This window comes from Bos indicus x Bos taurus, chromosome 27 (genome assembly GCF_003369695.1).
Source record: "Bos indicus x Bos taurus breed Angus x Brahman F1 hybrid chromosome 27, Bos_hybrid_MaternalHap_v2.0, whole genome shotgun sequence".
NCBI classification, from domain to species: Eukaryota; Metazoa; Chordata; class Mammalia; order Artiodactyla; family Bovidae; genus Bos; species Bos indicus x Bos taurus.
Genome location: NC_040102.1, coordinates 36082558 through 36096093, shown reverse-complemented (window position 1 = coordinate 36096093; position 13536 = coordinate 36082558). Strand labels below are relative to the sequence as shown.

Below are 13536 nucleotides of genomic sequence, written 5' to 3'. Positions count from 1 at the left end.
TTTCTCATAACATAATCCAGTCTAAAAGGAGGAACACTAGAATGGTCTTACATAATTCCTCGAAAGAGAATGGTTTTTGTTATTCAGTTTCCTTCTTTGGGTAAGTGACTTTTCCTTTCCCCATAAAATCCACTATGGAGACGGATCTTACCCTGTCCCTCGGTGCTTAAAACTGGGATTTTACTGTATTGGTCCACGTCCGCCTTGGACCACCATTTCTGTATCCATTCATCTGTCAAAGGACATCTAGGTTGCTTCCACGTCCCAGCTACACTATCCACTTTTAATGGCTTAAAAAAGTACAAAAGGGCATCTAGAGGTCATTGACTCTTTTGGCCCTAGTCACACAGCTGGTTAAAGTAGATCAGGGACTTGTAAAGTGACTGTCCTCCAGTAAAAATTAATAAAAAACCAAAGTGAGCCAAGGACTGACTCCACGTCCGCAGGTCCCTCGCCAGGGGCTTGTCCTCTTACACCACCTGCCTGAAGCCACAGAGCTTGGGGGAGCTCTTGGGCCAGCCGCACAGGGAACCAGAAAGAGCTCTCTTCTTCCTCCTCCATGACCTGTCTGGGATGCTGTTCTCATGGCAGGAAGGAGGGTCTTGTATTTTCATCCACACCTAGCCTGCTGGTTGTTCTATAGGCTGCCTGGCTGAATCCTAGCATCTGTTGGGGACAGGGCACTCACGCCCAGAACATAGATGGAGAGAACGGGAACAGGGCTCTGCTGGTCTGGGAGCCTCTCCAAACCCAGTGGACTCGGTCAGTTTGTTTGTTTACTGAAGTGACCCTCCCGGGTGACACAGCCTTAAATCAGACCTCCTGGCCCCGCCTCGGAGGATAGGATCTCAACCGGAAGGCATGCGCTCAGCTTGTCAACTCAGCACTCCTGTAAGCAGGCTCTGGGGGCCCCTTCCATTTCAGAACGGCTACACACCTCTGCACATCGCCGCCAAGCAGAACCAGCTGGAGGTGGCCCGCAGTCTGCTGCAGTACGGGGGCTCGGCGAACGCGGAGTCGGTGCAAGGCGTGACCCCCCTCCACCTGGCGGCTCAGGAGGGCCACGCAGAGATGGTGGCTCTCCTGCTGTCCAAGCAGGCCAACGGGAACCTGGGCAACAAGGTAAACGCGTCTGCGATTTTCCTGTAGACGCGATCGCGTTGGGGCCAGCTGAAGCCTAGGCGCGCCTATGCTGTGCCTGGGTTCTGAATTAGGTGATGTACGTGTGTGTGTGTGTGTGTGTGTGTGTGTGACCCTTACAACAGCCCTGTGTAGGTTTTAGCTCAGTTTTATAAATGAATGAACAGGTTCAGAAAGGTTGCTAATTCCAAGATTGTAGGACCCCATGCCTACCTGATGCCAAAGCTTGTCCTTCCTAAATAGAATGACTCAAGAACCCACACAAAGATCACTGTTGAAATCCACTGCATGCTTTCCCACATAGAGGCCAGTTTCTACATTCAGGAATCTATGAAGTTGGAACTAAATATTCTTTTTCTGTAGGGAAGGCATTGTTTTCAATGCTGACCTGTCCCTTAATGGGATTATCAGTCCAGGGACTATTGGCGTGTGAGTAGAAAACCCTCCTGGTGTAGCGACCTGTGGAGGGAGGACCTGGGAATTTGTTCCCCGCTGACGTCCTTGTGGTTTTCATCAGTGTCTCCAAGGAATGCATGGCCTGGGAAAGGCTACGAGTCCCTCCTTTTGTTTTTTGTTTTGTTTTGTAACTTTTAAGCTTTTTGTTTTGTTTTGGGCTATAGCCAGTTAGGAACGTCGTGATAGTTTCAGTTGAACAGTGAAGGGACTCAGCCCCACTTATCCATGTATCCATTCTCCCCCAAACTCCCCTCCCATCCAGGCTGCCACAAAACATCGAGCAGAGTTCCCCGTGCTATACACTAAGACCTTGTTGGTTATCTATTTAATAGACAACAGTGTGTACATATCAATCCTCAACTCCCTAACTATCTCTTCCCCCAATCCATTCCTCCAGAAACCATAAGTTCGTTCTCTAAGTCTATAAGAGTCACTTCTTTTATTAAGCAGCTGTTTTATTGAAATATAACTCCCATACCATAAACTTCACTGGTTTGAACTGTACTATTTGGTGGTTTGGGGTATATTTGCAGAATTGAATGAACACCACCACTGCCTAACTTCCGGACATTCCTGCCACCCCAGAAGGAAACCTCAGACCCGTTAGTGGCCACATCCCATCTCCCTCAAACCCCCGTCCCCTGGCGACCATTCATCTGCTCTCTGTCACTGTGAATTTGCCTGTTCTGGACATTTCTTGTAAATGGAATCATACACTATAAAGAGTCACTTCTTTAGATGATACATGAAGGTAATACAGTTTCAGAAGGGCAAGCATTTTAAGGATAACTTAATATTTCTTTAAGAACCTACTGGATCTACTGGCTCTTTCTGGACAGGTTTGGACAGGTGACCCCCAAGAGGGAACCATTAGGGCAGCACCATTATACTTATGGTCTCCTGCTGGTGCCATTTAAGTGAGCTCTGTCAGGGACCAGGGGCCGGATGGCAAAGCTTTGCCCTGAAGACACGCCCACCCATCCACACCCACCGTCACCCGGCAGGCTACTGTGTTATCCCAGGGGTTGGGCACGGCACCCAGTAGCTGGGGCTGACCCAGGACCTGTTCTTCTCTGGGCATCCTTGCCCACTTGTGCTGGCTTCAGTGTGGGGGGCACTGCCCCTGGGCCTCCCGTCAGCTGGGGGGAAAGGACAGATGGTAGGGGAGGATGAGTGGAGTTTCTGGAGAGGGGGCAGCCCCGTTTGCCTCACGGTTAGTAAGGCTTGTAGAGTCAGATACAGGAGATAGAAGGCTTTCCTGGCATTTTTGTGTGAGTGCCCACATATCAAGCAAGATTTCTGGAGTATTATTATCCTTGTGAGACAGATGGACTTCCCTGGTAGCTCGGATGGTAAAGAGTCCACCTATAATGCTGGAAACCTGGGTTCGATCCCTGGGTCAGAAAGATCCCCTGGAGAAGGGAATGGGGCTACCCACTCCAGTATTCTTGCCTGGAAAATTCCATGGACAGAGGAGCCTGGCGGGCTACAGTCCATGGGGTCGCAAAGAGTCGGACACAACTGAGCGACTGACACTATACTATGCCCTGTGAGAAGGATGTGATAAGAGCTCCAAGAATCTGGCTTTTTTTGGTCCCAGCAGGATCTTCTATCGTTTCATCCTTTTTCCAGTGAAGCACTGGCTGGGTGTGCGGAGCACAGACTGCATTTACATGGCACATCTTGTTTTACAACGTGTTTTTGTCTCTGTTTTCTCAAGCGAGCCTTCCTTTGCCCTTGAAATTTGTCAGTGATAATCCCTATTTTCTCAATAAGCAAACCAAGACTTTGAAGCTCATCTCAAGTCATGGAAATAAGAAATGTTACCACTGAAATGGACAATAAAGTTCATGTAGTTCAGATATCAGCAAACTATGGCCTGAAGGCCAAATCTGGCCCACAACTTGTTTGTATAAATAAAGTTTTATTGGAACACAGCCATGCCCATTTGTTTACCTGTTGGCACGCATGCTTTCTCACTATAACTGATGCAGTTAAGCCCAAAATATTGATGATCTGGCTCTTAGCAGAAGCCATTGCTGACCTCTGGTTTAGTTCAACCACTTCATGTTTTCGCTAAGGATGTGGCGGCCTAGAAGAGCTTGCCCAAGGTCAAACAGCCGGTTGGTGGCTACAGAGCCAAGTTTGACTCCCAAACCTCAGTGCTTTCCCAGCGTGACCCAGAACTCTATCTTGGCTGCAAACTGATGAACTTCTTTTCCTTCCCAGAGTGGACTCACTCCCCTCCATCTGGTCGCACAAGAAGGCCACATTCCAGTGGCAGACGTGCTGATCAAACACGGTGTCACGGTGGACGCCACCACCCGGGTAAGTACCACAGCCTGCATCCTGTCCACACCTTCCCCCTGCGCCCACGGGCCTGCCCGCTCTGGCCTCCCTCACTGGTCCATCCCAGGAGTTTGGAAACCCCAAGGCCGCCATGGCCCATTCTTGTCTGCCACTTCCTAGGGGCAGCAGTGGACCCCAGGCCAGTGGACTCACTTTCCAGTGGGGAGTTTAAGAAGTTGGTTAGAACTTTGAGCCTCTGTAGTGAGTCACGATTCCAATCTCTGTCTTACATGAGCCAGGTGTCAAAATGTCAGGCTTCCCTGGATGTACTGGAGAATTCCATGCCTTCTAGTCTGGCATTTGGCTCGGATTGGTCAGCATTCCTTGAGCCTCTGTGTGCAGAGGGTTGGTGGGGGTGTGGGGGGCGGCTCTGGGGTGGGGGATGGAGAACAACCCAGTGCCCAGCACACAGTGGATTCTGCTTCGAGGCACCTGCAGATGATGTAAGAGGCAGGAAGGGACAGTGGGTGTGATGTCCGATGCGAGGAGGGCACTAGTGAGCCAGAGGGAGCATAGAGGGAGGAGAGGGTCTCTCCATTTGGTGGGAAAAGGAGGCTTCCTGGAAGAGGCATCATTTTGTTCCTTTTCACTGCAAGGCAAGTGTATTAAATGAAACAGACAAAGCAACACCCCTCCAACCCCAGCCCCCTCCAGAGCCCACCCGGAACACCAGTCGGCAGTGTGACGTTAAAGGCTCCCAGAAAAATCCGAGACATATTTTATCCCCAACTGCCTACAGCCTCTACAGGAACCTGCTTAAAACCCAAGAATGTTCTGGATCTTTGAGGTCCTCTCGCCAGCCCAGTTTAGTCTTTTGGGATCTTGCCCTGAGAGATCCTATACTGTGAGTTAGAACTTGTTGCTGCTTTTGTTCAGTGGCTAAGTCTTGTCCAACTCTGCGTCCCTACGCACTGCGGCACACCAGGCTTCCCTGCCCTTCACCATCTCCCGGAGTTTGTTCAAGCTCATGTCCATTGAGTCAGAGATGCCATCCAACCGTCTCATCCTCTGTCACCCCCTTCTCCTGCTCTCAATCTTCCCCAGCATAAGGGCCTTTTCCTGTGAGTCGTTTCTTCGCATTACGTGGCCAAAGTACTGCAGGTTCAGCTTCAGCATCAGTCCTTCCAATGAATATTCAGGGTTGATTTCCTTTAGGATGGACTGGTGTGACCTCCTTGCTTTCCAGTGGACTCTTAAGAATCTTCTCCAACACCACAGTTGGAAAGCATCAGTTCCTCAGTGCTCAGCCTTCCTTATGGTCCAACTCTCACATCCATACATGACTACTGGAAAAACCATAGCTTTGGCTAGACGGATCTTTGTTAGACCTTAGAGATCTCAAAGCCAGCCCATCACTTCAGGTCCAGCCTGCAGGGTCTGGATCCAGATGGTCTCTGGGATTAGGCTCCGCAGGACACTTAGGGGCCTGGAGAGCCTTGGCCTGTCAGCCTGTGGAGGGAGCACTAAGATATTCAGCAGAACAGCTTCCTTGAGAATTATCTCCTCTGCGGACAAAATTCAAGTGAATAAATACGCAAAGTCCACTCATTTCAAGCCATGGCCAGTTCCTACCATCATGGTACATGACTGTACCACCTGGTAGCCCAGATAGCAGGGCAAGGCGGGTCTTGTCCGGGTCAGCGGGGACCTCCTTCTCATGCAAGGCCCCTGCCCTCCCAGCTTCCCCTGCTCTCCAAGTGACCCTTCTTGGCTTCTGTAGCACGGTCTCTCCCGCCTTTCCTCCTCCATCTTTGCTCCCCGCTCCCCACCCTCTTTTCTGAACTCCCTGTAAATATTGCCTCAGTTCCGTGAGCCCCACTTTTTTCTTGCCATACTTCATCTGGGTGTATGGCACCCATGGGTGCCTCCTTGCCAGGCCCTCTTCCCCAGACCCAGGGCCGGTTTTCCCATTACCCGCTTGGCTACCCCCCTTGAGTCTCTCCTGATCACCTCATGCTGCTCTTGCCCGACACCAAGCCCTGTGCCCCTCCCAGGCCCCTGGCCTCCGACAGCCTAGACAGCTGACCCCAGGGAACTGCTGCCAGCCTTGCCAAGGCCTCCTCATCCATCTTCCCCTTTACCGCTGTTACCGTGCGAGTTTCCTTCTCGTCCAGCTCAGAGTGTCTTGTGTTGTCCCCAGAAGCCCTGCCAGTCACCCTCTCTCCTCTCTTACTTTCCAGATGGGTTACACTCCACTCCACGTGGCCAGTCATTACGGGAACATCAAGCTGGTGAAGTTTCTGCTACAGCACAAGGCAGACGTCAATGCCAAGACCAAGGTATGGGGAGGCCCAAGACAGAGACACGCTGGGACCACCCCACTTTGCTTCAGGGCTTGCACCTGGACAAACATCTCCTCCAGCAACAAAATTACAAAGAATCTATAAGGGACTAAAAATAACCTCGTACCTGAGCAGCTGGGGCAAGTCATGGACGACAAGATACACAGAGACCAAAAACCCAACTGCCACTTATAAAGAGCCGGGAGCAAAAACAGGCTGTCAGAACCAAAAGCAGGGTCCTGTGCATGCCCCCTGCATGCAATACCATCCAAAGGCAAACCGCCTGAGTCACCCCTCCAGCCTGACCCTTGGACCCGCCCCTACCATGACTCCATGTCAGGAACCAGCTTGTCCCTTCCCCCTGGGGAGCAAGCAAGGGAGCCTGTTACTTGTTTTCAACCCCCCATCCCCGCTGCAGCAGGGGCCCCAGTAAAACCTTGCCTGAGTTTCTTGTCTGTCCTCTGATCAATTTCTATTGACTGGAAAAGCCGAGGACCCTGGTCGGTAACAAGACCAGTGCCAAACAGAGGCACCTAGAGTCACTCTGGGCACACGTGGGGCTCCGCCACAATTTTCAGCTTTGACACTGGAGGAAGAAATGGGGAAAACGCTTTTTTAATTTTTTTACTTTGCATACAGAAGACATAGGCTCTGTGGTGGGTGGGCAGTGCTAGCTCATTTCTGTTGCTAGCTCATCCTCCCAAACGTCTACCCGCTTTACAGCTCGGATACAGCCCCTTGCATCAGGCGGCTCAACAGGGCCATACGGACATTGTGACACTGCTTCTCAAACATGGTGCTTCCCCAAACGAGGTCAGCTCGGTGAGTACCGCCCGGGGTCCTGATCCAGAGAGCTGCTCTCACGGGGGCCGCTGAGACGTCCCTTCACATCACGGGGGAAGCTCAGGTCAGCCTCCAGTGTGTCTGGGGCCCGAACAGGCTCCCAGGGGCAAGGGGCCTCCGTCCGGAAGGTGGAAGTTTATCCTAGAAGCATCGCTTACCCTCCCCCTTTTATTTTTATTTAAATGCTGTCAAAACCCTCCACAAAATCCCTGCTAAAATCTGTGAAGCTGTTCTCAGTGTGACGAGAGTGAACAGAACCAAATGTCTTGGGTGGGTCCTGATGTTTGGGGTTCTCGGGGTCTTCAGCCACGTCAGCGGTCACTGTTCAGAGGTCACTTCCTCCCCGGGCAGTGGGACTGTCAGAGATACTGGCTTATCTCCGTGACTGCTTCCAGCTTGGACAGCGTGAGGACCTTTGATTGTTGCTGTGGTTGCTGAAGCCATAGCTGTGGATGGGGCCCAGTCTGCATGGGGTAGACCCTGGAAGCAGAGAACTTTGAAAGGGCATGGGTTCAATCCCTGGTCAGGGAACTGAGGTCCCATATGCCATGTGATATGGCCAAAAAGTTAAAAAAAGAAAAAAGAAGGAAAGCCTCATTATCCATTTCGTTTCAGTTAGTTCTTCCCTTTAAAATCAGAGTAGAAATTTGCTCCTCCCTTATTTTCTGGTGACGTGATTTCCGGCTGGCCTGAAAAGAGTTCACTGAAGTGTGTGGGTTTTTGAACTGTTTCCATGATCAGTAACTGACACCCGAAGACCCAGCCTTGGGAGCCATGGGCAGTACCACCCGGGGCCCTCTTATTCCTGCAACCCCAGCTGGTGTCTCCCCGACCCTGACCTTCCCACTGCCTCCCTCTTGGCCGCTCTTGACTTCGGTGGCGAGATCTCCTCTGAACACCCAGCACTGGCAGTTTAAGTACCCCAGCACCCCGTCTCCTTGAGCACCACTGACCACACCCGTCTGGGTGCACACGTGTGCAGGGTCTTGCTCCGGGGGTGAATGACTGGGGTGTGGGTCTGGGCTGATCATGCCGTCCATCTGCTCTTCTCCCCAGAATGGAACCACGCCTCTGGCCATAGCCAAGCGCTTGGGCTACATTTCTGTAACAGACGTGCTCAAGGTTGTCACCGACGAAACCACTGTCCAGGTACATCTACTCTTTCCCTGCACACCCACCTCAGACACGCACAGCCTGCAGGATGCCCCAGGGGGTGCCCTGGGAAGTGGAGCGTGTTCTGGAGTCCTGGGATTCCTGAGGGAAGCTTGAAGCCCAAAGAATTGAGGGTTGGGGGTGCAGTGCGGGGTTGGCGGGGGCGGGATGGAGGCCGGTTCCTCCTCCATCAGGTGGGGCTTTACTGCCACCTGGTGGCCAGAAGAGTTGGGGCGTTGACCAGACCAAGGGGTGGCCCAGATGGAGTTGAGGGTAGGAACCAGGCAACCAGAAGCTGGAGTTCCGTTCATCTCCCTCTATGGTTCCTGCCAGACCCCAGAGACACTCTTAGCTGTCCTTTTCCTCATCTGGGACAAACCTCCCTTCTTATCTCCTTCTGGTCTCCACTGTCATAACCAGATAACTGCCGGCTGGGTGAAAGGGCCCACTGCTGTGTTGGGGTTGAATTCCTCGCTTTTTTCTCTTTTCAGTTGATCACGGACAAGCACCGGATGAGCTTCCCAGAGACGGTGGATGAGATTCTGGATGTCTCTGAAGATGAAGGTACAGGCTGGGATCCATACCACGTGTGGGTCGAGTCAGGCTGAAGGGGACACTCGGGGCTCTGAACACTCACTCACGGGGCCTCTGGCCATCACCCCGGGTCACTAGGTCGTCAGAGTCGCAGCTGGACAGAACCAGTTTCTAATGATGCTGTCCGTTATCGAAAGGGCTTCTCTAATGTGATTTTAGGAGAAGGAAATCTACATCACAGAGATTAAAAATAGAAAATCCCAGAAAGTTGCATAAATACACATGTGTTTGCATATAGCATCCCTGGAGTGTGATTCTGCTCAGATCAGCTCTCAGAGCCGCAAGGAACTGTCATAAAATTCCACCTGTGTGTTCCTTGTGCTTTGAAACAAATAGCAAGCTGTTTGATTTAAAACGCATAAGAATTCCTTTTCATCAGCTGCTCTTCAGACCACACGGTGCATCAGTCGGTTTTGGGGGTGGATCCATTATGAAATGACTGTATTCACTTCTGTGGGCCGCAGGGTACTTCTAGCACTTTTCCTGCCCCAAGTACACCTGTCTTCTCGCTGAAATTGGAAGAGAATCCTCATGATAAAGAAGGGTGGGGATGGACCAGATGATCTCTCTGGCCCCTTCCATCTTGGTAACCCAGGGGTTGTGTAGCTTGGTGGGCTAGGTGGTAAAAGCTCTCCTGAACGCCCTTGAATGAAACACCTCTCACTTTACCTGACTTTAATCCTGTCCTTCCTTAAACATGGCTCTTTCTTTGCTTTCCAGGAACTGCTCATATAACTATAATGGGTATGAAACTCTCTGTTCCCTGTGGTCCTTTCTCATGAGTGCATTTCACCCTCAGCAACCCAGGCTCTCACTAATCCACCCCTGCTTTCCATAACAATCAGAGCTTGACTCAAACAGGACTTTTCCGCCTGTAAGGTCCATGCCCTGGCGGGCGGCTCTGGCCAGTCCACATCTGTGTCTGTGCCACTTCCCCTGTGTCTGTGGTCATAACTGCATGAGCTGCTGTGGTTCCATCCTGTAGGCTCCTGATCACAAGGCCAGGAGGGGCCGCTGAGGGGCAGGAAAGGACTCTGCGAGGCCCAGGGCCCCCGCTCCAGGGCAAGGAGGACAGAGGATCAAAGAGGCAGAGTCGGGGTTGCAGACAGAGGTTGAACCTCCTGGCGATGGGCTTCGGGAATGCGGATTCAGCCTCTGAGGTTACATAAGTCCCTAGTGCCTCTCCAGACGGATGGGCTCTGTTCCACGGGGGTTTGTTCTTCTGTTGCATGTGATGTGGAAGAGAACAGAAGCACCTCTTTAGAGAAAGAGCACCCTCCACAAGGGCTGTTCTGAAGTGGAACTTGTCAGGCAAAGAAGGTTCCTTCCAGGTCTTCCCTGGTGGTCCAATGGTTAAGACTTTGCACTTCCAGAGCAGGGGGTGTGAGTTTGAGCCCTGGTCAGAGCTTCCCTGGTAGCTGAGCTGGTAAAGAATCCCCCTGCAATGTGGGAGATCTGGGTTCGATTCCTTGGTCAGGAAGATCCCCTGGTGAAGGGAATAGCTACCCACTCCAGTACTCTTGGGCTTTCCTGGTGGCTCAGCTGGTAAAGAATCCACCTGCAATGCAGGAGACCTGGGTTCTATTCCTGGGCTGGGAAGATGTAGGCTACTTACTCCAGTTTTCTTGGGCTTCCCTGGTGGCTCAGCTGGTAAAGAATCCCGCTGCAGTGCGGGAGACCCTAGTTTGATCCCTGGGTTGGGAAGATCCCCTGGAGGAGGGAAAGGCTACCCACTCCAGTATTCTGGCCTGGAGAATTCCATGGACCATATAGTCCATGGGGTCACAAAGAGTCGGACATGATTGAGCGACTTGCAGTTTCAGGGAACTAATCCCACATGTTGCGAGGCATGGCACCACCCCTCCCCACCACCCCCAAAAGGAAGAAAGTTCCTTCTGATTGAGTTATCTTCTCCAAAGCCTGGTGCAGTCTATGTTAGGGACTGGCTGCCCAGCTCCAGGGCTGTTGGTTGAAGATGAAGATGTTGCTATGGTCCCCTACGAGCATCAGAGACTTTGTCCCATGCCCTGGCTGGGGCGAGCGTTGAGAGGGGGAGCAGGAAAAACACTTTTTAAAAAGAAAGAGGGTATTTCCTTCCTATCACTCACTTAAACTTGTGTGGTTTCAGGGGAGGATCTTGGCCCCAGGGCAGAGAGGCCGGATGCCAGGGATGTAGATGAAGAGAAAGAGCTGCTGGATTTCGTGCCGAAGCTGGACCAAGTGTAAGAAATGCTCCCTTTGTGGGTGGGGAGGAGGTCTCCCTCCCCGGACTCAAGGTAGAAGATTCCGGAGCAGGGAGGTTCCAGGAAGCCTGGGCCTGGACAGAGAGCTGGTCCAGTGTCTTAGGATAAGCCAGCCCTGCACCAGGGGTGCCAGGCAGGGGCAGAGGTCCCCTCTAGAGCCTTCCACCCTCCCTGGGGTCCCTGCCTCCCACTGTTCCTCCTCCCCTCCCTCAGTCCTCTATCCACACCCCTCCCCCTTTCAAACACTCAGTTTTGCACTAGAAAAATCCACTGAGGGAGATCCCATTAGAAACCATTGTCAAAAAAGGGGTGGGTTATTATAGGATGGAGTTTCCCTGGTGGCTCAGAGGGTAAAGAATCTGCCTGCAATGTGGGAGACCCAGGTTCGATCCCTGGGTTGGGAAGATCCCCTGGAGGAGGGCACGGCAACCCACTCCAGTATTTTTGCCTGGAGAATCTCATGGACAGAGGAGCCTGGCGGGCTACAGTCCATGGGGTCGCAAAGAAGCAGATACAGCTGAGTGACTAACACACACACGTGTTATAGGATTATATGAAATCACATGTGTGAAATTTTGAAAATTGTAAAGCACCATAGAATTTAGAGAACCTTTCATTCAATTAAGAAATTTAAATAATAAGAAAGAAACTATTGCCAAGCTGAGCTCACAGGCCAGCCATGTCCCTCCATCAGCTGGTCCATTAGGGACTGTCCACAGAGGGTCTGCGCTGCCTGGCAGGTGTTCCTCATTCCTCCGGGAATGCAGTGAGCCGCTCCCAAGTGCATGTGTTGGCGCATGCAGGGATTCTGTGAACGAATGTGAAAGCAACAACTTTGTAGAAACACCGAGCCCTTTGGGGTTTTCTGAAAAGACAGTCATGTGCTGGCTTGCCCCAGGGCTTATGAGGGCCATGGACCAAGGAGAAGGGAACCTGTGATTAGTATTACTGAACTTCAGTTAAAAACACAAAACTAAGACCTCGACCACAGAGAACCTACAGATGTATCTGGTAGAATGAAAACACACACCCAGTGGTCAGAATGAGATGTTACGGCCAGAGCGAGAGTTCCCTCAACAAGGGGACTAAGGCTACAGAACTGGGGTGGTGCATGCAGGAAGACTTCCTGGAGGAGGCAGTCTTTCAACTCGGTCTCAAGACAGGCTCTGGGGATAGGCCTAGAGGTGGAGAGGGGAGGCCAGGATGTAGCACCTGTGCCAGTGGGGTTCAGATGGTGGCGGCCGGGGCCGGGGGTGGTCAGATTGGATAGTGATCCTGGGGGTACAGAAATGTCTCACTGAGGTGCCCGGTGGAAGATGATGGGCTATGCAGAAGGATCGTGCCCTGATGTCCCAGTGTCTTCGGCATACAGGGTAGAATCTCCAGCCATCCCGCGGATTCCCTGCGTCACACCTGAGACAGTGGTGATCAGAGCCGATGAGCCAGATCAGGTGAGACGCGTCCTTTCTCTTACTTCCTCTTGGCAGGGGAACAGATTCCCCAGGCAGTGATTGCTCTGAGATGACCTGAAGCATGGGAAGAATTCATAAAGCTCACAGTACTTACCAAGCGCCGCAGATCCCAGGTTTCAGTGTCTTCTGCGGCAGCTGTGCCCCCAGCAGTCATATAGCCCCAGCTCCTGGAGATCTGAGAGTCTGAGAGCCTGAGGGTGCCGGGATGCCCTCGTGCTAGTCTCTGGGGCTGAGAACTGGCAGCACAAGTTCTGGCTCCAAAGCCCATGTTCTCTTGCACACACGCCCTGAGCACACGCCGTCTGCACCCGTGGGGCCATGGGTCCCGGGACCAGAGAGGGAGCCCCAGGCTGCAGCTGCACTTCTGTGGAGCTGCGGGCAATTCCGGAACTTGGCACCTTTTTGTTTCACATCCGTAAAATGGGACAGTTTCTGCCTCACGTTCCTCAAGGGATTACTGGGAGCTTAAAAATACCAGTCCAGGTGGAAAGGGGATGTCAAGGAGAGCTGTCCCCAGTGTGGCCGTTACTCATTATAATACCCTATTTGTGGCTTCCCTCAATGCCGCTTGAATTTGTCCCCCAAATGGGTGGGATGGCTTAAAACAATGTAATGCTCCTTGATTTGATTTTTATGCCAGCTGGCACTTTTTTTTCCCCCAGGGCAAAGGGGTTTTCTGGGATCAGAAGGAAGCAGTGTAGTGTTTAGAGACTGGAAACGGCCGCCCTGAGCTTGGTCACTGAACCAGACCTGTCGGTTTTCCAGCAAAGGCTGGTCTCTTCCTCCGCTCTGAAGGGATGTGTGTCTGAAAGCAGCGGCTGAAGCCCTCGACCCAAGTGTGGCATTGGGAGAGGATGGCTGTGACACGGTCTGGTCAGTCCTCCCACCCTAGGGCAGGGCTGTGATGGTGGTGTCATGCCGTGGAGCCGGGGGGGAGTTTGGGAGATACGGTCAGATACGGCCCTGGCCACTGCCATGGCACATTCACCCGGTTCTTCCGAAGAC

The 13536-nt window shown here is 52.2% G+C and overlaps 1 protein-coding gene across 11 annotated transcripts in view; it reads left to right on the top strand.

Moving 5' to 3' along the window:
- ANK1 (ankyrin 1) overlaps window positions 1–13536 on the top strand; it is a 241341-nt gene that overhangs the window by 180502 nt on the left and 47303 nt on the right. For 8 of the 11 annotated variants that reach the window (XM_027530143.1, XM_027530138.1, XM_027530140.1 and 5 more), the window contains exons 17-25: window positions 925–1122; window positions 3826–3924; window positions 6126–6224; window positions 6951–7049; window positions 8127–8219; window positions 8714–8786; window positions 9537–9560; window positions 10945–11038; window positions 12432–12510. In XM_027530143.1, the coding sequence (XP_027385944.1) occupies window positions 925–1122; window positions 3826–3924; window positions 6126–6224; window positions 6951–7049; window positions 8127–8219; window positions 8714–8786; window positions 9537–9560; window positions 10945–11038; window positions 12432–12510 (858 nt within the window). The remainder of the gene's footprint in view (window positions 1–924; window positions 1123–3825; window positions 3925–6125; window positions 6225–6950; window positions 7050–8126; window positions 8220–8713; window positions 8787–9536; window positions 9561–10944; window positions 11039–12431; window positions 12511–13536) is intronic. The other 3 variants (XM_027530145.1, XM_027530137.1, XM_027530142.1) reach the window with 1 other exon arrangement.